At 40.6% G+C, this 27,980-nt stretch overlaps 1 protein-coding gene across 2 annotated transcripts in view; it reads right to left on the bottom strand.

Annotated features, from left to right (window-relative positions):
- Nucleotides 1-1,949: 1,949 nt before the first annotated feature.
- cep192 (centrosomal protein 192) overlaps nucleotides 1,950-27,980 on the bottom strand; it is a 33,732-nt gene continuing 7,701 nt past the window's right edge. Inside the window, exons 14-52 of one of the 2 annotated variants that reach the window (XM_018665729.2) lie at nucleotides 27,620-27,890; nucleotides 27,351-27,500; nucleotides 25,667-25,731; nucleotides 25,236-25,460; nucleotides 24,753-24,894; nucleotides 24,544-24,626; nucleotides 24,154-24,444; nucleotides 22,826-23,714; nucleotides 22,526-22,643; nucleotides 22,094-22,250; nucleotides 21,280-21,961; nucleotides 20,923-21,126; nucleotides 20,422-20,570; nucleotides 19,932-20,162; nucleotides 19,592-19,717; nucleotides 19,107-19,247; nucleotides 18,731-18,791; nucleotides 18,434-18,573; nucleotides 16,604-16,696; nucleotides 16,076-16,194; nucleotides 15,100-15,294; nucleotides 14,529-14,619; nucleotides 14,010-14,189; nucleotides 12,940-13,200; nucleotides 12,186-12,307; nucleotides 11,753-11,862; nucleotides 11,084-11,246; nucleotides 10,677-10,767; nucleotides 10,430-10,508; nucleotides 10,107-10,230; nucleotides 9,696-9,801; nucleotides 9,353-9,581; nucleotides 9,062-9,138; nucleotides 7,992-8,087; nucleotides 7,320-7,439; nucleotides 6,261-6,373; nucleotides 5,636-5,762; nucleotides 4,369-4,427; nucleotides 1,950-3,505 (exon numbers count right to left, since the gene is read on the bottom strand). In XM_018665729.2, coding sequence (XP_018521245.1) covers nucleotides 3,373-3,505; nucleotides 4,369-4,427; nucleotides 5,636-5,762; nucleotides 6,261-6,373; nucleotides 7,320-7,439; nucleotides 7,992-8,087; nucleotides 9,062-9,138; nucleotides 9,353-9,581; nucleotides 9,696-9,801; nucleotides 10,107-10,230; nucleotides 10,430-10,508; nucleotides 10,677-10,767; nucleotides 11,084-11,246; nucleotides 11,753-11,862; nucleotides 12,186-12,307; nucleotides 12,940-13,200; nucleotides 14,010-14,189; nucleotides 14,529-14,619; nucleotides 15,100-15,294; nucleotides 16,076-16,194; nucleotides 16,604-16,696; nucleotides 18,434-18,573; nucleotides 18,731-18,791; nucleotides 19,107-19,247; nucleotides 19,592-19,717; nucleotides 19,932-20,162; nucleotides 20,422-20,570; nucleotides 20,923-21,126; nucleotides 21,280-21,961; nucleotides 22,094-22,250; nucleotides 22,526-22,643; nucleotides 22,826-23,714; nucleotides 24,154-24,444; nucleotides 24,544-24,626; nucleotides 24,753-24,894; nucleotides 25,236-25,460; nucleotides 25,667-25,731; nucleotides 27,351-27,500; nucleotides 27,620-27,890 — 6,813 coding nt within the window. In that variant the 3' untranslated portion in view covers nucleotides 1,950-3,372. The remainder of the gene's footprint in view (nucleotides 3,506-4,368; nucleotides 4,428-5,635; nucleotides 5,763-6,260; nucleotides 6,374-7,319; nucleotides 7,440-7,991; nucleotides 8,088-9,061; nucleotides 9,139-9,352; nucleotides 9,582-9,695; nucleotides 9,802-10,106; nucleotides 10,231-10,429; nucleotides 10,509-10,676; nucleotides 10,768-11,083; nucleotides 11,247-11,752; nucleotides 11,863-12,185; nucleotides 12,308-12,939; nucleotides 13,201-14,009; nucleotides 14,190-14,528; nucleotides 14,620-15,099; nucleotides 15,295-16,075; nucleotides 16,195-16,603; nucleotides 16,697-18,433; nucleotides 18,574-18,730; nucleotides 18,792-19,106; nucleotides 19,248-19,591; nucleotides 19,718-19,931; nucleotides 20,163-20,421; nucleotides 20,571-20,922; nucleotides 21,127-21,279; nucleotides 21,962-22,093; nucleotides 22,251-22,525; nucleotides 22,644-22,825; nucleotides 23,715-24,153; nucleotides 24,445-24,543; nucleotides 24,627-24,752; nucleotides 24,895-25,235; nucleotides 25,461-25,666; nucleotides 25,732-27,350; nucleotides 27,501-27,619; nucleotides 27,891-27,980) is intronic. The other variant, XM_051075978.1, reaches the window with a different exon arrangement.

Here is a 27,980-nt window from a genome sequence, read left to right as displayed (position 1 = left end):
GAAATGGAGATCACCTGAGTGCAGTGAGCGTGTCTCAAGTGATTGTAGTATAGAAACACCTGTGTGTGGAAGGTCCAGTCACTGGTTAATCTGTGCTCCTGGCTAAGCTAAGTCAGGGGATGGATACAAAAAACTTAAGTCACTGAACATCCCCTGGAGTTCAGTTAAATCCATCATTAAATGCAGGAAGAAACCCACCATGAAGCAGGTGAGGGTCTGGCCTGCTGGAGCGATGGAAGCATTACAGGACTGCTCTGAGTGCACAGACTGGGACATGTTCAAGGTAGCTGCTACAAACAATCACCACACACAGGTGGAGGAGTACGCCGAGTCTGTGTCTGCATACATTCTGAAGTGCATGAAGGTTTCAGTGTGCCTGTCTGTATAGTTCAGGGAGTCATTGTTGTATTTCAGATGGAGTTAAATCAAACACTCCCCCGACCCCATGGCTCTCTCCTCTCAGGCCTCTCAGAGCAGTATGAGCTTTTCTTTTGCTATCAAAAGGATTATTCATACTGATAATATACAACAAAGATGCTAAATCCCGACAGTGTAAACGCATGCTTGAGCTTGACTGAGAGACTGAGAGAAAAAATGTTGCAAATTAAATAAATGTAAATTTGAAACTGAAAAACTGGAGCATGAAAAATGGTATTGCTATACATACACCATCCTTTGATCCATGTGTCTCTTCCATCTCTTTCTTCTCTCTTCTCTATAGAAGTGAGAGAATGAAAAAAATAAACAGAAATAATTAAGAATTATTTATTTAGTCTTTTTTATTTCTGAGACAGTCTTTAAAAACCTCATCCTGCACACTCAGCCCCTCTCAGTCATTGTGCCAATATCACCTGGGTCTTCCAGATGCCTGGCGTAAATTAGACAGGATAACACCAAGTTAATCATGAACGTAACATGCTCGGAGCAGTTTAGAGATGCAATGTACACCAGTAACCTTACTTCATAGTACAGGCCTCTGGTCTACATGCACAACAGTACAGTCAGACTACACATCAGGACACAGTCCAATGACAGGGAACAAGAATGTTTTGTCACATGTTCAGATGACATAGACAGTGTGCAAGCTGACATAATTTCAGCACCAATGGAACCCCATTCTTTTAAAATGATTTGTTCTTAAACATAACCTGGGCCCTAATCCATTAGGGAAGGAAAATCCTGTCCTATTTTGATAAGTTTCACTAATTTAAATGAGAGTTCCACTCCGTTACTGTGGCTTATAGGATTCCCTGCTCAGTAACCAGGTTAATTAACGCCACTGAACTAGCCTCCTCTCTAGTGGGATAATAGTTAAGCTTGCTGTTTCTAGGAATTTCCAACAGATGGAAACAGAATCTAAAACCTGTTACTGAGGCAGTTGTCCACAGAAATGTCTAGTTTCAGCCTCTCGCAGAGAAACACCTGTGCTGTACAGAGGTAGTTTCACTTCTACCTCAACAGCGCAGACTAATGAATTAAAACACACATCATTTTATTTCCTAACCAAATATGCACTAGCACTAATACGTAGCTGCTGGAGGCCTATACAAAACCAGATTAGAAATTTTAGACAATGTCAGACCCAAGGTTCAAAACAACATTTCTGCAATGTAAGACAAATGGTAAGCTTATTTGATTTTACGTTGACACCACTGTATCAACCCCTCTCAGTCCTGCTGGGTAACTTAAGGTACTGCTATGCCACATTAGAAACACCTGTTTTTATTGGATAAATAAAATGTATAGTATAAATAATGAATGGATGAAAAGAAAAATACTGGTACATACTGGCATTCCCTCTGGTCGTCCTAATAAGGTCAGTGTTTGCATTTAATGGATTTCCATGCTGAGCTAGGAGGAAGGGAAGGGAAATAGTCAGACATGTATTCCTCATAAACCATCCTTTTCCAATAACTATTTCTGGTTGGAAAAATTGGAGGAAGCAAAGCTATTTATCACAAAACTTTATTTAAAATGTGTACCTACAACAATATATTACATAATATAGTATTTAAAGCATGTGCAAATTGTAAATCAAAGTATGTTAGGACAGCTGTCACGGCATGTTGAGTGCAGCCTGTGACAACATACTGCCTTCATATTAAAACCTGCTATACAAGCACAAACATATTGTTTAACACTAGTGTTTTTACTTTCCAAAGTGTTTTCACAACGAGTGGCATCTAAAAGGTTAACAGCACATCTTTGATGAAGTGTACATACATTTCCCCATGTCATTCCAGTTACAAACAATGAATATGGATCTGGATCCAATACCCCCAAGAAATTCTGGCCCTTTGCCCGAGCCAAAAGAGGAAATGAGGAGCTAATTTTCTGTGACTTGAACTGTAATTAACACTGTTTTACCATGGTAACCATACTGGCAAGCTGCTGAACAAAAACATCAGAGGAAACTCTTTAAGCATGTAATAACAATCATTAACCATTCTAATGTGCTCTGAGCCTCTCTGATCATGATCAAATCAAGTACATCTGGACGGTTTTGAACAAGTCTCGGAGGTTGCTGGGAGGTGAATACATGGTGCTGAAAAAGGCCACTGTTCAGGTGGGCTCTGCATGATGAGGAAACCATTTCCACAGAAACCACACAAGCACAGAGGTTTAGAAAAATCTCATCATCTAATTTTGAAAATCAGAGTTTGTCATTTCTAAAAAACAAAATTCTTCAATCTCCTGTGGCCTTGTTGCAGTTAATGTAAGAAATGACTTATTCATGTTTGACCCACACAACATTTTTGCCCAGGTGATTTTTAACAGATTTCTACTCAGTAAAATGGCAAACAATATGGCTTTTCCAAAAACTAAATCCTTGTGGTCATGTTACCAAACAACAGACAAAGGCATTCCTGAGTGACCAACTCAAAGTAATCCCCAACATATTCCAACTGGTACTGCTACTGTCTGACAGAAGCCATGACAACAACAATACTACCTTGTGACATGACTCAGGGATAAGGCAGATCCAGAGTCAAGTGACAAAGATCACTGACTCTGAAATGAGAAGTGGAAACTTATTGTGAGCCAGTCAGACAAAATCATTCAGCTTTAGACACAATCAATTTTCATGGGTCAGTTGAAGACACCTGTGTCTTATCCAGAGGGAGGTGGGGCTATGTTGGCAGTAGATTCTCAGTCATCTCCAGTTAATCAGCTACAGTCTATATCTCCAAATATGATGACAAGGAATGATTTCAATCCAGGATTGCTTTTATTTGATCCTTAGCTTGTTGCCGTTTTTCCTTTTCCTCTGTTACTCCCCTCTGTGCCGTGATGAATAGTACAGAGAAGAGCATCCACCCAAAGCCAGCCAGTCACAGCATGAGGAGGTGGCGTAGGATGTAGATGGTGAATTCAAGGCAATGCCTCACCGATCAGCTGAATAACAAGACTTCCACTTGTTTCTGACTGGATGAGCAGCAAGCCAGTGTGTCTGCCTGCAGTAGTGGGCTTGAACTGGACGGGGAGCTTAAGATAGTGCTGTGATCTAATGGGTGGGAAAGAAGAACAATAATTATTAGACATTTATTTCAATTTGAAATGTTAGAGCATGAATATAAAATATCCAACAGCACTATTGCACATGCATTTTCACATACAAAATAAAATCAAGTACTTAGGATTATGGTTTCAATCATGACATACTATGGCAAAATAGTCTTAGAACACTCTACAGAAAAAGGAAACACACAAAATGTTACAGCATAATAAAGAGACAATAAATGGGATAGCACAGGTACACTGTGCTCAGTATGACTGTAGTGGACATGAGAGTACATAACACCAGCCTCAAAACGCTGGGGTCACCACAAGGCTACCACAAACCTACATGCAGCAGGGCACACAACATTTACTGCAAGGCTGGGTCAGGTTCAGGAAAGTGCTTTCATTCTGTTGAGTAAGTAAATCAATTCCAATATGTATTTTTTCCTCTTTACTATTTGAAAAATACAAAACACATGTACAGCACAGCTAATACATGTGGCCAGACAACCCTTCCCAAAGGCCTTAGTTAGGCAAAACATCAGTACTACCTAAGGCCTCAAGTGTGGTCCACAATCACAGGACCTCCCATAGTGAGCATTTGCAATGGGAAAATGTTGTTACACAGACTCTAAGTCACATCAGAGGCTTAATACCAAGTTTCATGAGAGACATCAGTGCAGAACCATTTTTAACAATGATAACAAAAAACTGAGGACAGTAACAAGACAACACAAAGAGGATTAGGTAATAATTAGAAAGACTAATACACCTTCCTGAAACCTCAGATCCCCAGTGGGTCACCTGGCTGCTATCAAAGGTGAAGCACGGAGAGTCTTCATCAGGGATAATGACCAGTGGACTCACCTCAAGGAATATTTGGAATGCTTGATGTGGAAGGGTTCCTTAGGGTTTACAAATTTCAGCTGCAAGTTAATTAGAGAAGCCATACATCAAAAATCAAGTCCATGCTGAGTTGACAATTATTAGGAGTTGTTATTACATTTCTCAATCATCAATCATGCATATTTCTATTAACAATAACAGTACACAATGTGAACTAGCTGCACTGTTGAAATCTGATTGACAGCAGCAACTGAAATCAAGAAAAGACTTATATTAAAAACATCTTTTATAGACCCTTCTACTGTTATTAAATATGATTTTTTTTGGTGGGCGGAGCTTAGTTGGAGGTAAAAAGTCTCCCTACACATGTCAGCTAACACTAGTGACAAGTTTTGTTGGCTTGTTTTTCAACAATGGCTGAAGAAAATTCAGTTTACCTGAATATTATTGTACATATTCAGATAAACTCGAAATTTCACAATCTCTACGACTGCGACTTAACATTAACCAGTGGGACCAGACTGACCAACCATTTCATGCTAAACTCAATGGATGAACAAATGTCCTTAATGGTCTTGTACAAGACTGCACAAGAAGAAATATTAATGCTCTAGTTGATATGTGCACTCGTGTGTGTGTGTGTCTTAGCTCCTCCGCACACACAAACACGGAGCAGACGAGACATGCTGACAACTTGTTATGTTAAGTGCAATAAAAGCTCCTACAAGTGTCTGTAAAAATCACAGATGGACAGACATCAATCCCAAAAGTCTCAAAGTCAGACCAATATATATATATATATATATATATATATATATATATATATATATATATATATATATATTTTTTTTTTTTTTTTTTTTTTTTTTTTTTTTAATGCACGCAATCTGGCAACAGTGACTCTCCTGCTGATAGTAGGGAAGCTAGTCCTGGCAGCTAGCTGCTTTCCTGCCTGCCTGTGTGAGTGTGTGTGTGCATATATGTTTGTGTCATTAAAAGTGACTTAGACGCATTAGTCCTTTGATTCTGGCGCCCAACAACGCAGCAAAATAACATTTTTGCTCTGAGGCGACCGGTGCTTACCAGTTTTTCCTCTGTTTTGCCTCCAACTAACATTATGATGTAATTTTAACATCAGCCCTAAAGGGTCTAGAACTCCTTACTTTAAAGCAAGCATAGACAACTATGTACTATGTATGTACATATATACAGTATTTCAGTTTCTGCTGCAGTAAGCAAGACAAACAAATTCCTTCCTATGTCTTGATGGGAATAAGACATGCCTCACCTCATGCGTGTTGGATGAGTTGTTGCGAATGCTGACCTTCAGAGTGCTGGACTCACCCACCCGTGTGCCTGGGAAGGTGTACAGATCCTGTGGAGAATACACACCCCTCCACACAGCCTCCTCCTGGCTGAGAATTACAAAGTGTTTCAACAGGAAGCATAACACAATTACCACTTAGTTTTTTAATGGTTTAAAATAGTTCTGAAAGTCAATACATAAATGAGTGATATATTGAGTACAGTTTTTTTCATGAGGATCAGAGTTTATCAATATGGAACAACTTCTATGACCCTCCATTTATTTTAGGTATTATAGTGTGTCTAATTCTTATTGCTTTTTTAATTGTACTTTAGGGGCATTTGTATGACCCACAATAGAGATGACAGGAAACAAGGGAGAAAAGAAATGAGGAATGACATGCACCAACATCCCCAAATGGATGTTGTGGTTCATGGTCGATGCCTTAAACTCCCAGGCCACCAGGGCACTCCAAACTGAGCTTCCTCTTACACAAGATAAATGAAGAAAAAGCGTTATTCTGATATCTCCTACTCTGGTTTTTAATTTTCACCAGAGATCCCAGTGAGGGTCCTATGCATGTTTAGTTTAACTGAATAGGTCTTACCTGGTTTTGCTTGCAGAGGCATCAGATCTCTTTCTGGTCTTGACTGTGGGCTCTGTTTTCACCAGAGAGCTGTCTCCTTCCTGTGGTCCTTCCACTCGTCCTGACTTTATTCCCTTGAGACACAGACAAAACTTTAGGATCTTGTCTAGTAAGCTCCTAAAGTGCAAAAAACATGGCTGCCATCTCTGCACTACTTCAAAACAACTGGTTAGTATTGGTTAGAAATACCCTCTAGCAAGTACAAAAGATTTGATGTTGTTAGTGGTACTGAGAAGCATTTCAACTTAAAAATCTAATTATTATTTTGAATAACTGATAAATAATAATGAATAAATGATAATAATAATAACAATAAAAACAGATCACTCATATTCAGCTCAACAACAGGTAGAGAAACATATGTAACCAAATCAAACTAGAGTCACAGATTAGCATTTAACACTAATGAACGATTTAGCAATCCACTGTTAACACTACACCTAATAAATATGACAACAAAAGCATCACCATTACAGACACTTAACCTATTCATGAGGATCCATCTATCTGACATTCCACTTGCTGGATTTGTATGCTCTGAAGTCAACTAAGTTTGTATATGTGTATAAGTGAGAATTTTTCCCAGTGAGCCATGGCTTAATTTGATTATGCATATCAATGATGTCTGACAAAAATGGTAGATAAAGGTAAGTCTAATGTAATTTGGACATTTTTCTGCTTTGTTGCTGATATGTATTAAACACTGCAAAAGTAAATGGAATATGCTTCATTAAGGTTTTAGTTAAAGGAGAACAAATAAGAAAGCAGTTACAATATTATGACCACTTCAGGAGAATCTAGAAAAAAAACAACAACTCAGAATTATAGTAACTCTTTCATAAGTCAGTTCTGGTAACTGTGGCATTCTGGGCAACATTAAACCTCTAACATGGGAAAAAAAACAAACTTTTTTCAGTGCATCTTCTTCACTAAAGAAGCTTGTGGTGCACATTTGCTCCAGTACGGTGTGTGAATACAAGGCTAAGTTAAACCTCACAAAACTAATAAATGGGTCCTCACAGTGCCACAGAGTTGAAAGCGGGTTCTGGTTTTCTGCTGGGGCTCAGTCACTGGGTGGCACTCCAAATCCCAGAACTGGGCATAATCCCCTCTGTCCCTGGGCAGGAAAGTAATTGGCACCTGGAAGAATGAACAAAACATTGAAAGAAACAATCAGCATTCGTTTACTCATATAAAGTGTTTGTTTTTTTTTTTACAGCTGCAAGGTTTACAAGTGTAATGTAATTTAAGTTCCAGCACAAGTAAAACACATAAAACCAATCAAAAAGAAACTGCAAATATCAAACAAAAACACAGATTTAAAGAGCCAAATGTAGAATAGCTCAGAGGCAGAGTTTAGGAAAATTGTAAATATTCACAGCAGTATATATTCATAATAAAGCCCAGGTACAGAATTCTTCAGGACACTCGTTCAGCAAATTGCTGTGAAGGTTCCTTGGGTTTACAGTGCATCTTGATTAAGACTGAACTTGTTGAAGTGCTGCTCCTCTAAGAGGAAACACCGGTGACAAAAGTTCTATGGAACTTTGTGATGGTCAACAACTTAGCTAAAAATCACAGATATCGTGGATTGTTTTCCCAGTTCCCCAAAACATTTGCAGTAAATCTTGCCCTGTCCTTTTAAAATGCTCCAAATATTAGTGACAAGTCTAGTTAGAAAAGAGTGCCTACCTGCATCTTCTCGTGGGCTCCTAGAGTTCCTGAGACCCTGGAGCATCTAAAAGCAGTGTAGGTGGCCCGGTAAACATCTCCAGTGTGGTCAACCCCCTGAGGAAAGAGAGGGGACCACAGCTTGACATGAGTCACTGCTGTCATACGATGGCCACAAAATTACAAGATTAAATCAACATCATAAGGAGTCTAAACCTATAGAATAAACTCATCCCTCATTACAAACTCATCAAGTGGGTCATGAGCAAAATGAAAACACTTTAGCTCAAGTAAACACACACACACACTCACACACACACAATGAGACAAAAGCTATGTTAAAGATGGAAATAAATAATAAAGCAGTAAAGGCATCGGAGGCCTGTACTACGAAGCGAGGTTACTTATAAGGGTAACTTCAGGAGTAACGTCAGATGTAATTTCCCGGTTAACCTGTACTATGAAGGGTGGATAGGTTTTACCTGGGGTCTGCTGCCATGGTAACTTACACTGCATCTCTAAACTACTTCAAGCAGTTTATGTTCATGGTTAACTCTGTTATCCTGCATAAATACCACCCCACAGGTGGAAGAACCAATCGATACTGAGAGAGTGTAATCAAGGTAGCTGAAAAATCATCACATATTTCCTGTGTCTTTACATCTCATATTACAGATTAAGAATCCAGAGAACATTTGACAAGTCTCCCTGTCTTTGTTGGCAGATGCTGTTTTACATTGTGTCGTTAGAGTCTCTTTAAATTCCTCGTAAACCAACAGAATTAACGTGCGCTCTTTATCTGAGAGATACGGTGCACACCTGTTTTATGCACGCGCACCAACTCCGATTAACACCGACTCAACTGACCGACATCTTAACCACCGTCGTACCATTTAACACAGATCAAGGCAGCCAGGGTTTGTCAACCCCAACTTTCCTTGATGACCCAGAGTTAAATCAGAGGAGGTTAAACTCCCTTTGTAATACAGGCCTCTGCTCTCAAGAGAGTGAGTAAATAAAGAGAGGAAACAAAAACAGTAAACAGAATGAAAGTTGACAGAAGAAAGAGATGATGAACAAAATTAATGCACCTTGACATATGGAGGGGCAAATGATGACAGGTACCACCTCACTTCCACATCCCTATTCTGCACCTTCAGCTGGGCCTCTGGAGTACAGGGGTAACAGAGAGTTTGAGTCTTCCACAGAAATACACACACTGTTCAGTTCCCATAGACCACTACAAACCCAAACAGTTTTGAAAGTAAAACTTCTTGTGAATCATTACTGTAAAGGTGCTGAGAGTTGTCCACAATATATTAATGTACAGCTCAAATTTAGGCCAACAGAAACTTCCTCCTGCTGGTCAGTTACCTCCCTACCTGATGTTTCCCCTGAGGGAGTGGTGGGGAAGATAATGGTCTTGTTGCTGATTTCCACAAGGGGCTGAGGTGTCTGTGGTGTCTGCAGGGGGAGTGAGGGCTTGGTGGTGTGCTTGGCCACAGGCAGCACAGGGGTGGCAGCATGAGGAGGCAGGGCTGACAGCGTTGTGTCTGCTGGGGCTGCAGACACATCCAGAGCAAGGTCCTGACGAATCTGGACCTTAATAAACTGAACCAGTAGACACATTGCATATATTTAGCTCATCTTAAGATCTCACAATCCACAACAGCAGTTGTTCAAAAAAGTCCACAAAGTCCACAGTATGTTCCTTAGGTTCCATACCTTCTGTTGACCATCACACTGGACATAAATCTGTCCACTCCATGGCAGCAGGGCAGATTTAGTAGCTAGTGAGGGGTTGGGGCTGATCAAAATTTGCAGGTGGCACCTTGGTTGACAAAAATAGAGCAATAAGACTAAAACAGAATTTATATATATACAGAGAACACAGTCACATAGATTATGATTTGACCTTTTTCCCATAATTGTTCATCTAATGAAGTTATGCCAAAGACAGCAGTAGAGGAGTATAGCAGACAATAGTATTAAGGACTGAGCTGCCACAGTTACATACATATAAATAAAATTAAAACATCCAAAACATTTAGTGTATGTTTAATTCAAATCCTGGCTCTGGTTATGCATTTACTTCAGTCAACACAGCTTTTACTGAAAAACCAAGTGTATTCTTACTGAGGTTCAATAACTCCATGCTGAGGGGTGATGGTAAGGCAGTGAGCGGGCCAGGACAAATCAAAGCTCAGCTCTCTGGATGTATTGTTCCTGATTTGAATCTGATTGGTGGTGGTTGCGCCATCTGAAAAACAACATCATCATCAAAATGTGGACTGTCATATACTTACAATTTTAGATTTCATTGCATTATTGTTATGGTTTGGAGTTGTTTGCCTCATCAACCATACTCAAAATGTGTAGTGTAAATGTTAAAGTAGTATTTAAAACTAAGGTGATGAACATTCTCATATTGTGCTTTCTGAAATCTAGATTCTACTCACTGATGGTAGGAGATGAGAGAACAAGCTGTTCTGGATGGACAGTCCAGGACTCAGATTGCCTGTGCAATGGCTCTGAAGCCTGAGAAGTGAAAAAAAAAACCCATTTGTTTCTGTCCTCAAGACTTTTTTTAAAACATCAAATGTAGTGAAACAAATGTCTTTATCTCATCTAATTGAAAAAACATTAAAATAACCCAAACTCATTGTAAGAAACAGTTAAGGTTCATTAAAGAAGGGCTTATGGTACCTTTAAGGAGGGCTCCGTCACTCTTAGTGCTGGACCCTGGGGACCCTTGACTGGCAGCACATCCAAAGACACACTGCCATTTTCCATACCACTAGGATATAAATAACAACAACAAACTATGCATTGTGTTCAATTACACTTAACAGTGCTGTTAAAATAATCCCAATTTATGTATTTAATAGAAATGGCTTCACTATAGAAAATGTACAGACCCATAACCTGACAGCTTTTTTCAAATCAGAGAGATGAATGCAAAACTGAAATGTGGTAACGTTGAGTAAAAACTATTTATATATGTGTCACTGTGTTTGTGTTGAGTGTATTTATTGAGCTGTTTCAGAAGGTTGGTATTTAGATAGACCAAGTTCTATTATACTGTAGTATGATTGTAATACCTAGGACAGTACCTGTCTGTCTCTGAACCATGTCTGGCAGAGGGCAGCTGCAGCTCAGTATGGTCTCTCTCCTCACAGTCTGTGCTCTTTGTACTTCCCAGCAATGACACCACCACCTTACTCATGTTGCCATAGAAGATGTGGGCCTCATTGGGCCGGTGGGGCAGGTCACAAACTAAAGGCAAAATGAAATTATTAGTGAGGCACAAAAAATTTGGGACTGCATTCCAACGACAACATATCTAAGAAGAAACGAAAATGAGCTTCTCAATAATATTTAACATATCAAGTATCCACCATCCTTTAACAAATGCAGTTTTTTGCCAAAAAGAAGAGGAGAGATAGGGATGCAACAAGCAACAAAGGACAAAGGTCCTTGGCTGAAACTGAGCTGGTATGCGCCTTAACCATTATGCTATGCATTATGCTACTGGGGCACCCAACAAAATGCAAATTTTAAAATTCAAGCTGTTGTTTCTTGTCTTCCTTCTGTATTTCGTGTACCTCAAAAACACCATTGTTTCATTCATTCAATAAGCAGTAATATAGTAGCAAAATAGGAAAACATTGCACATTATTTCAATATTATCATCTCAACAATCAATTTTAACTACATTTTCACAGCTGTTTAAAGTAGAGACCAATTGGATCTTTTTGCCAAGCATGATAATGCCATATTACCCTCTGTAACATCTTCTTCTCCCAGGAACTTCTCATTGAAGTCTATGTTTTTCAGCAAACTGTTGTCAGACAGAGCCTTCCGTGCAGCCTCTGGTTTGCTCTGAAGCAATCTGAAAGAACAAAACAAGGACACACTGTAAGCACATGACATCACCTTTGGAGTTATACTGAATCTCGTCACAGTATTACTGTATATTGTACAGTAAAGGTGCAAGAAAAAAAATGGAAATTGGAATTGGGATCGACCAAACTGTTGTCATTCAAATGGCTCAAATTACTCTCTCTCTCTCTCTCACACACACACACACACACACACACACACACACACACACACCCACACACACACACACACACACACACCCACACACACACACACACACACCCCGATCTGTAATTACAGTAGTAGGATTATGATAAACTAAAAAGGTCTCACCTCCTATACTGTTGCCTGGAGACCTCATCTCCACAGAACAGACAGACAGTAGCCAGCAGTGCATTGCCTGATTGACACAAGCTCTGTTCTCTGTGGGAGGACTTCATGAGCACAGTTATCACCTGAAAATGCACACAATGGTGAAAAACCATAATTAAGCATACACAAGAAAGTTTTTGAAAAGTACAAACCATAGACAAACTAAATCGTAGTTGTATACTTTTGATTGTTCCCTATGTCTTATTGCATCAGTTTTAGCAGGGTCCAACATGACTGATGACTCTATGGCACAGGGCCAGTAACACTTAATACAGGGCAAGTTGACTGACCAGTCACTGGTCTGGGCTTTCAGCAGGCAGTCTCTCTTACACATATCTCTCAAGTAGAGACAAAATAAGTCATGATGAGACAGATCAGCATGAACAATAACAACAATGATAATTATGATGGCGGCATCCCTACAACATACTGTGCTGTACTCTTTGATTGAGTATGCATGTATCTAATGTCTTAAAGTGCAAGGGAATGATGGAAAAGTCTTTACCACCAATGTTGCAATATAGGCCTCCAATAATTATCAAATTATTAATAAAAGATTTACTTTCATTTTTTGACTTCTGTCAGTGGAAGACACAAGGGACAAGTAAAACTAAGTCGGCTGGTGTGGAAAAACATGTTACACTGGACACTGTAGTGTCATGTACAGTACATTGAGAAACCCTAGCATTTACGTAAGTTGTATCAACTCTCGTACCTCTTGCGTCCTTTCCTTCAGCACAAACTGTGATGGGGCGAGGCTGATGACAGACGGCTCTAAAACCGATCGTGTCTGCACATCAGAAAAGGACACAGCTTTGATAAAGGCTGCTCTGGAGCCGGTGTTCCTCACACACAGACACACTTTGCTGACGTGACCAACAGCAATGTCAGTCAGTGTTGCCACATAGCTGTCTGCCTGTTTCCTCTGGTCCTCCAGGATGATGTTGCTGGTCCCACCATAGCCTGACAGTGGAATCTTAAAATGAGAAATATAGGAAACAAATTAAACTTTAACCCAAGTCTGTCAATGGAAAAATGGACAACATGGCAAAGGGACAGTGCAGGGTTTCCCCCACCATTATAAGACTTCAGCACAGTGCCTAAGCATTTTTGCACAGCACCTAAACTTACTGAATAGAACTGCAAAGAGAGTTCTCCACCACTCTGGGAAGAAAGGATAAAGTATTGGCCCTAATTTAACGTTTTGAAAAATGAAGTGGTCTTATATTTTAGGACTAGACAATTAAGTGTTCATTTATTACAACAGATATTCTTTTTGAATGAAGCGAGAAGCAGTGTAAGTGAGAGTATTACATCATGGGTTATTTTTATCCTTATTATGTTACAAGGCCATCAAGCGTTTTTAAGTCTAATACAGTGAGTCTTTCAGAATGAATCTTAAAAATGTTTTATTTGTCCGGTTTAACCTGCAGGAGCTTCTGAAGGCTGGTGAAACATGTTCTGCTGCCAAAAAAGAAATGAATTCATAATGAGTGAAAATGAGTTTTTAGTGTCAGCATTTTTACTGCTAAAATTTTCCAGGGAGATAAGCTATCAAACAGCCAAGAATAAAAAAAACAGTAAGTGAGGAATTGACTTGATACAGAAAGAGGGTAGCTCAGCACCTAAGCCTTCCAGGAACCTAACAAAAACCCTGCAGTAAAGAAAGTGAGGCAGGAAAAAACGGCTACAGTGCATTAAGAGGATAAGAGAGAGCAATGCAAAGTAATAGATGACTACAGAAAAAGAAAGACCAGAGAAAGACTGTAATGATCACATCCTCACAGTAAATTTGACCCCTGGCTGTGAAGGCCGGATTCCAGATTGCTTGATCTCCAGCTTGGCCAACATGGAGGCCACCCTGGTGGGAGCAAAGAGCAGGTGGACAGCCACATCCTCTTTGGGACGGATGGACAGCTCCCCATGTCGCGTCAGACGCTCCTCTGGACTGAACATACTCTGGAGCTGAGTGACAAACGTGTTTTATTCTTCACATTTAGACATCATAGAAGAAGGCAGCCCTTCAGTGATTCGTCACATTATCAAATCAGTTTTGTATAACTTTTGTTAAGATGAGAAAATTCAGAATGTAAGGAGATATAGAGTGATAAGGTCCTAAATTTGAATCCTTAATACCAAAAATTTGCAGCAGCTCTGTGATTCACAAGAACAAGATAAGAGAAATGAAAATAAACTCATCCAACCAGGATTTCAAGACACAAAAACAGGATGTGAGGATACTCTTAACAAGGAAGAACAAGGAGAAATTAATCAGTTTTCAAATATACAGATATTTCAGTTTACCTGAAAACAGTCCTGATCTTGACCACGAATGAGCAGCCGTAGCTGCTGCGTGGTACTGGTAGAGTTGTTCCTTAGAACCAGCTTCTGTTGACTAAAAAACAAAGACAGTTGTTGGTTATGTGATTACAGGGCAGAGGAGTTCTGTGCCAAACTTGAAACATACATCTCATCGCAAACTTTGTTAACTGCTGTTTTGTGATTGAGAGTCATTATCTTGATGTCCTAATTTGAATAGAATATCAAATTAAAACCTGGATCTAGTTAAACCGTTAAAGAATATATAGACTCTTTGGGGATTTGGCTTTCTTACTGCTGTCTGTACCTTACCTCCTTCAATGAGTATTGATAAATTGCGTATTATGTTGAAATAGCTTCTGAGGAATCACATTCCCTGTAGACATCATCTGTCCCTTCTCATGAATAACATTATACAAGCCTTAATAGAATAAGATGAACCACTAGGCCTTGAGTGTTTTATTGATTACTTTGCATTGAATAACTGATACCAGGAGAGTGTTTCTTATGTAACCAAATAATATTGAAATTAATGAAAAACTGAAAAGTTGCTTACACAGCTCGTCCCAGAGTAACACCTCCCCAAGCTATGAACTGTTTATTAGAGAGAATTGGTGGAATGTCTTTGGCCAGACCAGGGCCAAAGACAGCAGAGGGAATGGCAGGTTTTCCAGAGTCCTCTGGTACAACTTCTCCTTTCAGGGTTACCTCATACTGAGGGCCTGATGGCAACACCAAGATGGTAAGAAGGCTGTAACATGACAACAAAGTTATTTCCAATGAGTGAATCTAGATGCCCACTAAGCATGTAACATATTTTGGGATACAGTCGAAGACCAACACAGATGCACAGTTTATCCAAATAAAGATTCAACCTAAAAGCCAAAATATTGAAACTTTTTAGCCTGGGTTAATATGGTTGTATCAGATATCACTTTATGCCAAAAAACACAGAAAGAAATCTGGTTCATTTACAAGATGCTGCCAATTCATTTTCTCCTAGTCCATACTATATTTTTGAACCAGGGCAGGCATACTCTAGTAACTACTTGTATAAGTGTATTACTGGTTTGAGATGTGACTACGTATTTCATTTGGTAGGAGGAGAGTTTGGCCTGGCGTTGCAGTGACAGAACTGCTTATTTATTGAGGCAGTGTACAATTTCCCTTACAATATCAATATGTTTAAATAATTTAGATAGTCAACGCTTCACCACTGTATAATTCATTTAGCTTTCTAAAAGCTACAGTTAATTAATCCAATTCTTAATTTTGCTGGATTCATATTGCATGTTCTCTCATTTATCTTTTAGTATAGGATAAAGATACCAAGTTACAAGTAGCTACAATGTCTCCCTTCATCCATGCTGTCACACCAATATATCCTGAAGTCTAGAAACCTGGTTTCATACAAATGATCAAAACATCAGGTTCCTGCAGCAGTTCTCATTTACAGGACTTTAAATATGGTTACTGCAGAAAAGCAACTATATCCTCTTGAACGCATGTAAATGCAACAATTGTTTGTATACCTTTCTCTGTATTTCCTGTTGCCCTGTGCTTTGAAGGAAACAATGATCCCTTGCTCCTCTCCTACTCTCAGGAACAGTTCATCAGGTGTCACAGAGAAACTGTCCACAGCATCATTGCTCTAGTCACATAAAAATGAAAGAAAAAGAATGAGAGGAAGGAGAGGTCAAAAGTAGGGACAAAACAGCAAAGGAACAGTGGGTTGAACGTTGACGAGGCAATGAGGAGTAAAAGATGGAGGAAAAGTAGATGAAGGGGGAGAGAAAATACAGGGAGGAGATAGGTGAGGAATGACAAGGGGTCCAAAAAGAAAAGAAAACTTAAGAAGGAGCAAGGATGAACACAAGAAACAAATTAGAAAGGGAACGAAAACAAGGTAAGTGAAGAAAAGCAGGAAGATGGCAAAAACTGAAAAAACAAGAGCAAAATAGAATTGAAGCCACACTGTATGTGTCACAGTCTGAGTCCAGAATGTCATGGAGGCTTACCCAAACCCCACATCTAATAAGGAAAGTAAAGGTTAGAATTACCTTGAGTTTCAGCTGTACGTCAATGTTTCCAGCATTCTTTAATGGCAGCGTCTGCTGACTAGATTTACCCAGTGGAGCAGACAGGCTGACAGTCTAGACAAAAGAACAAAAGGTAGGTCACTATCAACTCTTCAAAAGGCCAATAAAAGTTGAACCATACAAAATATTGCTAAAAATAATATACATAGTTTACACATTTTATATATAGGATTTTTTTCTGGTCAGTACAATGACTTAACTGGGTTGTGGGAGTGGTGGGGGTCATGCACACACATGCACCCTGAATAACAGAGAGATCTAAGGGGGAAGCTTCTAAGACAGACAGGGCCTACAAAAACTTGAATGTATATTTTGAGGCAGGTTTCAGGCAGTAGGGAGTGTGAACGAGCACACACCCCCAAAACCAAATCCTTTTTGGAGTCTATTCAGGGACCATACTCAGCTACATGCAAACCAGTGATCCTACTGATTTCAAGAGCTATCAATTACCCCTGGCTTCTGTTTCATCCTGCATCAGTGCTGCCAAAACAGATTTTTTTACGACAAGATCAGCAGTACTAGAAATACTTGGACATTATTTTCCACCCTCAAGACAACTACCTTTTGAAGTACTATCTCCATCACTTCTACTAGTCAGAAACCTGTCAGCTGATATCTTTGCCTCCCTCCTTACTGAAAGGTGGCAGTCATGAGTAGACAAATTTTCTGAACCACTCAGAAACAACCAGTCTTCTCTGCTTACATGCCCTTCTCTGCCTCCTCCCGTCAACAGCTCACCACCTCCCTCACTCAGCTCTATGGCTGAGTGCAACACTCCAAAAGGTATAACATGTAGCAGTCCTACTACATGTTGTTCTCCTTTTCACCAGGTCAGTGGGACATCACTTCACTCATTCACCCCCTTCACTGAGATTAATGTGTCAGAACTGCTGGCTAGTAGCTGTCCCACTACATGTTGGATCTTAATCCCGCCAACCTTCTTCAAGCAATATCTCACATTATAGTGCCAACACGTGACATGCTTCACTGTCTTCATGGACATTTCCAACCACATTTAAACCGGCTCAGGTAACAACTGTGCTCAAAAAACCTCCACTATAGAAAGTATGGTTCTCAAACAGGTCTCCGAATTCCTTCTTCCTCCTTGATCCTAATCAATTGGGCTTAAGAGTGGCCTCTCCACTGAAATGGCTCTAAGGGCAGTTAGAGGTGCAGTTCAGGCTTCAGTTCTTATCTTCCTGGACTTATCAGAAGCCTTTAATACAGTGAACCACCACTTCCTACTATCTGTCCTCTCACAAAACAATTTCTTGGTTTGAATCTTACCTCACTGGGTGCTCCTTGAATGTAACATGGCATAGACAAACATCCTTATCCCATCCCCTACCCCCAGGGGCACACCAAGAATCAGTACTGGGGCCCCTTCTCTTGGCAAGATACACCACATCCTTGGATCAATTATCTGCCCCCATGGCTTCTCATACTCATACTGTCAACTGTACCTGTCGTTGCCACCAGATGACCTCACGGTCTGGGCTCGACATATACACATGGATGAAGGAAGGCAACCTTCAACTAAACCTCTCCAGGGTTTTGGTTTCTGTGATTACTTAAGATCCAGACATCTGATGACAAATATCCTTCATCCAGCTTAAGATTATAGTTATAACATTACAAAAAGTGACAGTGATGTGATGTCACTTTTGTAATGTTGTGAAACAGTGAGAAAGTAGTCAGCTATGAAGTGAAGGGGTCAAATCTGCACAGTGCATTCAGAAAGTTTAGAATTTAAGTATGTCTTTGTAATGTAGTGTATGACAGCTTGCCTACCTGCAGGTCTTTAGGAGCATGGACCCTTGCAGTTCCAGACCTGGCCCTGAGGGGAATACTCCAGATTACATGACTTGGACCAGGAGAGTCCAGTTCAATGTCCACTCGAGCAATGTACTCATCAGCTGGACCAAGCTCTCCTGACACGCAAAACCACACAAGGTTAAGGCTAACAGAAAATTTGACTTAATCTGTAAAATGTGTAATAATTAAGAACTATAGGTTCAGTGACCTATTCAAAAGTTAACACATCAATTACATTACATTCTATTTAAGAATTCAGTCAAGGCTGATTACCTGAAAAAGTGTACTTCTGAGGGGCTTTGAAATGTACCCAGACCATGAAGCTTACTGGATTCTGGAAAAAAGTAAAATTTCTCATGTGAGCGATCACTCCAGTTTAGTTTCTCAGTAGGTGGGATGGAGGATCAAACTGGATATGTGAATTGTGTTACCCATAATATCTTTATGATCTGCCCAAACACACAACACAGTTACCTCAACAATCTTTGCAGAAAATAAGTAAATGGGATGCTGGCTAAGACAGAGAATGATCTAGACATGTTCTATATGAAAAGTGCCTTGAGATAACTTCTTCTACTTTTGTAATTTGGTGCTATATAAATAAAATTGGCTTGACTTGACTATGGTTGCAATTATTCTGGCATCTAACCTCTCCGAAGCTGGCATGCATCACGTGATTCATCACTGAGGGAGAGGATATTGGGGTCATGTGTCCATCCTGATGTGTTGCTTCAGATGTCATGGTAGCAGGGTGCTTGGAAAAGGTAAAGCATCGCCATGCTGTAGCATTCTAGGGGAATAAGATGTAAAATGTGAATCACTCCGATATAGTTCATTATCATCACTAGTGTTTTTGCAGTGCTGCATAGCCAAGCATAGAAATAATTACTTGTAACACTCATTTAGTTAGAGAAGCATTAAGACCACATTTATGCTGGAATGCTGGATTTCGAACCAACTGCATCCAGTGACTTTTACATAAGTTTTAATGTTAACTTGCACATTGCCATTATGGGAGGAAAACACAGTAATAGCACCACAGCTGCCACTGGAGGTCACTCTACCACTGTTCAGATCAATATGCATGTGTTAGAAAGAGGTCTAAGAATATGTAGAAATACACTGTTGACTCACTGCACTGATGACCAGACGAATGGGTACTGTGGCATGAGTCCTGTTGAGGACTTCGAGAGGAAGAGATTTAGCACTGCCTCCTGGAAGGTCTCCAAAATCCAAACAGCCAGACTTGCTTACTTCAACCTGAGATTCAAAATGAATTGGAGATGCTATCTTAGAGACACACTATGCAATGTGTTTAATTTTATTCATGAGTCATTCAGTAAAGGGGGGGGACAGGCAATGTCACATTATCTCAAAACACCATTTATCTTATCTCAACCTGTGAGTGTTTTCCTTTGTTTCATTTTAGTTTTAAGCAACAGATTATTGTGATCCCCAAACTTAAGGCCCTCACCTCTAGTGCAGGATTTTCTGCTATGGCAACCAACACCACCCTTTTAGCAAAGATATTAGCCCTGGCAGCCATCTCTGTCTCAGCAGATGCAGGCCAGGAGCAAACACCAAGGACACATTGGTAGACACCAGCCTGTGGAGGTATGAACAATATCTTCTGCTCCTCTGTACTCTTCGGCCCAATGATTGACTTGTTCTTAACTACCAACCACTGATAAGGAAAGCTTTCCACCTGTAGGGATTAGCATGAGGTTAGAAGAAAAAGTGAAACTTCAGCGCTGGGTGTTGTCAGCTGGTTTAGCCAGACATCACTTATTAACTCATTAAACAATAGTTACAGGTATAAGCAAGAGTTTTAGGCAACTAGTTACAAACAGGCCTTTACCTCACTTTAACACTTTGGACACACAGTTCTGATGATACTTTAAGTATATGTGCTTTGAGACTACATAAAACTAGTCACCACTCACACCTGTGTGCTCTCTGCTCACCTTCTCTCCATCAATAGCCAGGCTGGTGACAGTGATTGACACTTGCTGCCACCTCTCAGAGGGGTTGAAGAGGCTGAGGGAGATCTGTGAAGCAATGCCTACACAGCAGGCATGAGGAAACCGCAGCTCTGCTGGTACCACCACTTGGCCTGAGGACAACAGTGGAATAAGGGTGAAACACAGGAATGCTGCTCCTCCATGCAGAGTAGGAGGTAAGTGATGTACTCATTGTAAATGAAGATAGAGATGCAAAGACTTGAAAATTATAATTGACTGCAGAAGATAATTCAGAGTTAATTGCTTGTTGCAAATTTCTGCACAAGAAAATGATAATCTACCTCTTCAACAGACCACTGCCCACATATGGTTATTTAAGGTATAACATAAAACATTCACAGTCTAACAGTCTAATATCATTAGTGTATAAAGGTCTTCAGTTTTTATCAAGAATGTAGACAGTATACTGAAATGAGTAAAAGAGAATAATGTGTTTATAAATACCAAGACCACTGCCTCTCAGTTCATCAAGACCACCTGTCACCTGTGGCTCCACATCATACTGATTATAGGATTTCCCTGTTATTCCTATGTCCTGTTGGATCTGATGGGGTCTGAGAAGGTGATGAGAGCCACTAGGCCCAGAAATTCCAAGAGGCCCTGGTGGAGGATGGATGTGTCTCACTGTTAGATCACTGTTGGATGTGCCTGGAAAAGTAAGAGAGGAATCAGACTTGTAGACAAGTATCTTCCATGGATTTTACCAGCATGTTGGTAAGAGGATTCGCTGCATCATGACATTTTGTTTCTTTCTGACATAGCTCAACAACTTTATATAAGTGGAGAGAAAAAAAGACATGCCTGTAGAGGACACACCATAGAGACCATTTCCTGTTGTCCTCATGTGATAAGCACTGGGATGTAATGGAACTTCAGATCCCAAATACTGGTGAGCAAGCTGGGAGTTGTAGAGAGAGTGTCCAGTGAGAGACTGCGTATCGCCTTGGTGGGGAAGGTCAACCAAGCCAGCACACTGGGGCTTAAAGCTGGGGATGGGCACATAGTGAAGGCCATCTGATGAGTAGGATGGAGGCATACTAAGGCCACCAGCATACACAGACGACGAGACTGAGCTAACACCCCCCCATTGCTGGGAACTCTGAGGAGCTGTGGTGTTTTTAGTTTGTTGAATGTTCAGATTGCTGCAATAGCCTGAGTCCACTTTAGTGAGCTGCCTTACATTGGATTCAGAGAGGTGTTTGTGGCTCCTGCAACCTGCTGAAAGATCACTAGTCCTGTCCCCAGGACAGTGGTAGTTACACTCACTCTGACTGCGAGTACAGCTCAGAGCAGAACCACTACGTGAAGGCTCTGGGCTTTTACACTGCTGAACTGGTAGTGGGTCCAGACTTTTAGAATGCTGTGGCTGCACCTGGTCCAGGCTTTTAGGCAGGCAAGGAACATCAAGGCTAGCATCTGGTTCCACAGGTGGAGTTGGACTGAATCTGATGATGGTGGTGCTCAGTGTCATGGTACAATTGTTCTGTGGAGGGCAAAACAATCAAAGGCAAGGCAGAGACCTTGCTTTTAAGGAGCTTGAAACAGAACATTTGAATACAGCAGAAATGAACATTTTGCAACCCAGATTAATACGCTTGACTATGTCATATGTTACCTTTTGCCTCTCAGGTGTAGGTATGACAGTGCCATCATTCATTGAGATGTATGTGAGCCTGCTGAGACTAGGGCTGGAGCAGGGAGACTGAGGAGACAGGTCAAGGCATGGACGTTTGTCTGTCAGACCTCCACTAGACGAAGATGGTGACACCATACTGGGAGGACAAGAGAACACAAAGGCAAAGTAATGAATGAATAATGGCTCAATATGCAAATGTCCTGCATCTGTCAGTAATATGCATCAGCTAAACAACAAAAACTAACCCAGGCTAGAAAACCGGGTTAATATTTAAGAATAAAGTGGCAGTGTTCTTGTCTCGTAATTATTTAATTAATTTGGGTTAACTTTAATCTGAAGCCACAAAAGATTAATATTTAATATTAATTACTAATATTTAATATGATCTGTGGAAAACATGTGATACAGTACCCATCAGCACTGGGAACAGAGGTCTGACTTGGAGAAGAGTGGGTGAGTGGAGAGGTGGACGGTCTGAAATTACACTGCGTCTGCTCCAAACAGAGCTCTGAAAAACCCTTTGGGAGTTCTGAGGAAAAAAGTTCAGTTCATACAAGTTTGTGATGATGGATCGCAGGGTCAATTGCCTGCTAATAATGTACATTACAGCTGCTACTGATTTCTAGTTGTTTGAATAAGGGTGTCCTTTTCCAGACAGTTGCTGGGAGAATATGATTTAAATCAGAAGTCACATTTCCACTTTTTACTCACCAGGTGCAGGGTCTAGTGGAGGCTGGATGTTTTGGGAAGAGGAGCCCATGTGCTTTTCCACAGAGCTACAAGGTAGTGGAGCAGCTGTGGTGCTCCAGGGTGGAGGTTTCTTCTCCAGAGAAATACTTGGTCTATCCTGCTGCTGCTGGCCTGCACTCCTCACAGTCTGAGTTGAGGGAGAGTAACCTTTAAGGCAAGGCAAACCTGACTGTCCTTTCCTCCAGCCTGGGGAGGGTCTGGGCAAGCTGGGTGAGGCAGCAGAGATTTTGTCACTCTTTTTAAGTGGTTCTAAAGAAGTCCTAGTGTTGTTGGATGTTTGTGAGTTTAGTTCTTCCGGTTTGACACCATTTTCTCTGGGGGTCCTGTCTGTGGAACCACATGTCTCAGTGGTGGAAGAAGTGGTGCTACCACAAGCTGTCAGTTTGTCTGCAGGAGGCTTGAGTGTGGAGGACTGCCCTGATCCCGCAGACCTTCTGGAAGAGCTGAGAGATGTACGAGGACAAGGAATTGAGCTTCTTTTTGATTCACCTTGTTTACCTGGTGATAATGCATTTGAAAGGGAAACTCCAGATGTGCTAGTGTTTAATGTTGTTTTTCCTCTCCTGTCTCTCTTCTCAATTTTTGTACTTGTGGGCATCCTTTGAATATCACTGTCTGCTTTCTGAGATGAGCTTCTCTGTTCCTCAGGGTATCCTGTCTGAGGGTTCTTGCTGAGGTTGTCAACCCAGCTGGTCAGGTCAAAGGTAGTGTGTGCCACAGAGGCATCACTGGTGCTACACTCATCAGTCTTTTTCAGGTATTTCTCCATGTCAAAGGCACTCAGCTCTCCACCATAGGTGCTTCTCTGCAGTGTGTCCAACATGACGCTCTGATCTGGCTCAGAGAGGATCTATGGAGGCAAAACAGTGCTTTAAATGTTAACTTATTTAAAACAAAGATTTAAGAAATCACATTTTCATTGTTGAGAAGGTATTTTTTGTTGCAGATTCCTGCTTTATAGCTTCATAGATCTTAAGTATTTTACTTGAGTCACCACAATGAGAACATTGTCTTTATGTGGTTATTCAGAGCAATGATTCTTCACGTTTTTAAGTGTTATAATGAGAGCTTTTTTAATAAAAGCTAGAAAAAAAAGAACAATGTATTTATAGGATGGAATGCTGGGATTTATGTACAAGTTCAGGCTTAAAATATTTGTGAAGATAAAATGTGAACTCTGATTGAGAGCACTTTTATAGTCCATGGAAATGATCAACTCAAACTCAAAATACATACAATTTAATTTAAGAGTAATACTTGGAGGGAGAAAACAAAATCTTAAGCCTCACATGTTCAGTTGAGTGTGGTCCCTCTGTGCTGCTAATGATAGGTCCAACAGGTCCTGCAGATATGGGCTCATTCCTTGCCTTACTCCTTTTGGAGAGCTCCATGATCATGGCAGCCAGCTGCGATGGGTCATTGCTGATGGATGCATCAGCAATGGCTGAAGCAATTGTACTGATACTCAGCATTAGGTGACTGCTGTTATTATCTGTGGGGGGACAGGTTTGGTCACCCAAGCTTGACTCAGAGCCAGAGCCCTCACTGTGGTCAGGCAGTGCAGCACTCACAGTATGGTCCTAAAGGGGAGAGGTGATTTTATTTCAGAAAGCCATAAAGCCATGCATGTAATCCTTTGAACATATTCAAATATCAACACATCAGAAATGTACCCATACCTGCTGTACACTGCGTTCTGGATCGAGATCACCTTTTGGTGACATCCTTTCACCTGGTGCCTCAAAAGTTTTGTCTAAGTCCTCTGCAAGGAGATAATCATAAGTAACATTCAAAAAGCACAGTGTACATAATTCTAAAACAGTCAAAAATGCATAAACACTCAGGTACTGCCGTGAAAATTATTCTTTAGCCTCTGCAATACACACACCTGGGTTGAGTGTTTGATCTGCTTCACTGAGTTCCATGGTGTCACTGTGAGGAGATTCGACTCCTGCTGAGAACTCTGAGGGGTGAATCAGGGGAAATGGTTCCCTCTTCTCTGGAGAGGTGATGATGTAGCCAAAAGATGGCTAGAGAACAAAGACCAAGCTTTTAATACACTTTACATTTCCCTCCCAGAAGAACTCAACAGCTAAGGCAAAAGGCATAGGTGAATGTAACCTCATCTGTAGACCATTAGATGGGACAAACTTATATTATAATATAAATAAATAAATAAACATAAATATAATAAGAATAAAAAATGGCAGCAACACCTTTTCAGCAGACGCAAATTACGCATCAACATTAGTACACATCCCATCTATAGCTTTATGTATGTATAACTGAATAACTCACAGTAGCCTCAAAGAGACTGGAAGAAAATACATTCTAAATTTCAATAACAACCCAAGAACACAGTTTTACTGACCCGTTTAACTCCATCCACATCACTAGTGCTGCCCAAACAGCCCAGGGCTTCAGAGCGTTGGCCAAAAAACTGCCCTAAAGAGAGTCGCAAGTAGCTTTGGTCCCCCCGCTGAAACTCAGAGGAGACCTGGGAAGCCCTCATCAGGATGTGGCTGTTGGTAGGGCCCTTCCAAGATGAGTCACTCTGGAAGGTGCTGTTGCTGCTGATTGGTTCAATCTTTTCCTCCTATGTGAACAGCAATAATAACCAGCAAGAGGCTGTGCTTTACACCTAATGTACCTCAGAGTTGTAGATGTTTGTTAGGGAGTTCTCTTACAATACTTCATTAATCCATTTCTGTTTATTTGATTATTAATTAACAATATAGGTCAAATGGATTTTGGATTGTGGGAAAATGGAAAGCATAAGCCTGATTATATGTATATGCATACCTGCATGAACCGGTGCTCTTTTTCAAACTCCTCTTGATCTTTCACTATCTTCTCCAAAGCATCACCTGTAAAGGTGGGGTGAGGGGAGGGTGTCGACAGTTAAAACTCTCAATTCAATAAATGTATTTTACACAAACTGAAAAAACACAATGGTAGAACAACTCTGTGGATTACAAGAAAGCTGTGAACTTGGTACAGTGCACTCACACTACATCTTGAATGGAGTCCACCTGTGGTAAATTCAACTGATTGGACATGATTTGGAAAGGCACACAGCCTGCCTATATAAAGTTTCACACAGAGATATCAGAGCAAAAACCAAGCTATGAGGTTGAAGAAACTGCCTGCCAAGCTCAAAGACAGCACTGCTTCAAGGCACAGATCTGAGGAAGGCTCCAAAAAAATGCTGCTTTGAAGAAGTTTGGAACAACCAGGATTCTTCCTAGAGCTGGCTGCTCAGCCAACCTGAGCAATCAAGGGAGAAAGGCCTTGGTAGGAGACGTGATCAAGAACCTGATGGCAACTCTGGCTGAGCTCTAGAGATCCTGTGTGGAAATGGGAGAAATTTCCAGAAGGATAACCATCACTGCAATGCTCCACCAACAAACACATGGAAGCCTACTTGAAGTTTGCAAAAGCGCCTGAAGTACTTCTGGACTGTGAGAGACCAGATTCTCTGGTCTGATGAAACCAACTGTCCAGCTAGTGTCATGTGTGGAAGAAACCGATCAGTGCTCATCGCCTGCCTAATACCATCCCAATGGTGAAGCGTGGTTGTGGCAGCATCATGCTGTGGAGATGTTTTTCAGCAACAAGGACAGGGAGACTGATTAGGGCTGAAGGAAAACTGAACGGAGCAAAGTACAGAGATATTCTTAATGAAAACCTGGTCCACACCACTTGTGGTGGAATGGTGGGCCTGAGGTTCATCTTCAAACAGGACAACATCCTTGGTAAAGGACAAATCTGGGTTCAAGTCAGGACTTTGGCTGGGCCACCCAACTATGCTCACAATCTAATATCTCTGAAGAGACCTGAAAAAGACTTTCTGATGATGACAGAGCTTGAGACAATTTGCAGAGAAGAATGGCAGAAAATCCTTAAACTCAGGTGTGCTTGTTGTGTCATACCCAAAAGAACTCCAAACTTTCAACCAAGTGCTGAGTAAATGGTCTGCATACTTATGTCAATGTGATATTTCAGTTTTTCCTTTTGTAACAAATCTGATTAAAATTTCTAAAATGTTATTATTATTATTAAGGTATTAAGTTTAGACTGATAAGAGAAAAAATGAATTCAAATGATTTCAGCATAAGGCTGCAACAAAGCAAAATGTGAAACTAGAATCTATGAAAATTTGTCATAATTGGCATATGAAGTCTTGAATTTTAGTTTTTTTATTTTGTAAAGTCTGCTTTAACCTGTGACCTTTAACCACCAAATTCTAATCACATCATCCTTGAATCCAGGTTGAAGTTTGTGTCCAATGTAATGAAATTCTCTCCAGGCATTCCTGATACATCATTTTCACAAGAATGGGGCAGAGAAAGGCATTAACACATTGCACTGATATTGCATTCATAAGAATGGGGTGGACAGATGTAAAAGCTGAAAACATAATGCCTCCAACCATGGCTCTCACTAGCATGGATACATAAAAAGTGAAGGGATGCACTGTACGTACCAGCATTATCAAAGTCCTCACTTTGAAACTGGTCAGCATTCTCTGATGCCTTCCCATCAACCTCTTTCTCAAAGGAGGAGTAATATGCCAGGTCAGTCACCCATTGCCCTTCTTCATTCTGGTATACCACATTATGAGTGGCACTGGCATCTGAAGCAAGCAAGCAAGGTTGTTAACATATTACACCATCCACGATTATGTACTAAGTTTAAGTACCTAGTGTCCTCACTAAACTTCTGATCTTAACATCAAAGAAATAGACAGCCTACCTTGTTGAAACTCCAGCTCCAGGTTGTCTGGGCAATGGTTCCACATATCATCTGAATCTTCTTGTTCCTGTTGGAAGCTCTGGGAGAAATATTTGGGTTCCAGGGAGGGGGAAAGAGGATTTTTTTCATCCTCACTGGTACTGCATGAGGCAGCATTCACATCACCACAGGGTCCCCCTCTTAAGCCCAAGGAGGGCCTGGCACCATCAGGTTCATCTACTCCACTGTGATCATCATCATCATCATCCTTATCACATTCTGGGAGAAGCACCTGTGGGAAGGTAGGTAAACAAGAAGGTAGGCAGAGTAGCATACCTATTAGAACTTGTGCGAAAATCTACTCAAACCCATTTTAAAATGT

This window comes from Lates calcarifer, linkage group LG15 (assembly GCF_001640805.2).
Source record: "Lates calcarifer isolate ASB-BC8 linkage group LG15, TLL_Latcal_v3, whole genome shotgun sequence".
Taxonomy (NCBI): domain Eukaryota; kingdom Metazoa; phylum Chordata; class Actinopteri; family Centropomidae; genus Lates; species Lates calcarifer.
The sequence above is the reverse complement of the archived record's forward strand: the minus strand, read 5'-3'. Positions and strand labels throughout refer to the sequence as shown.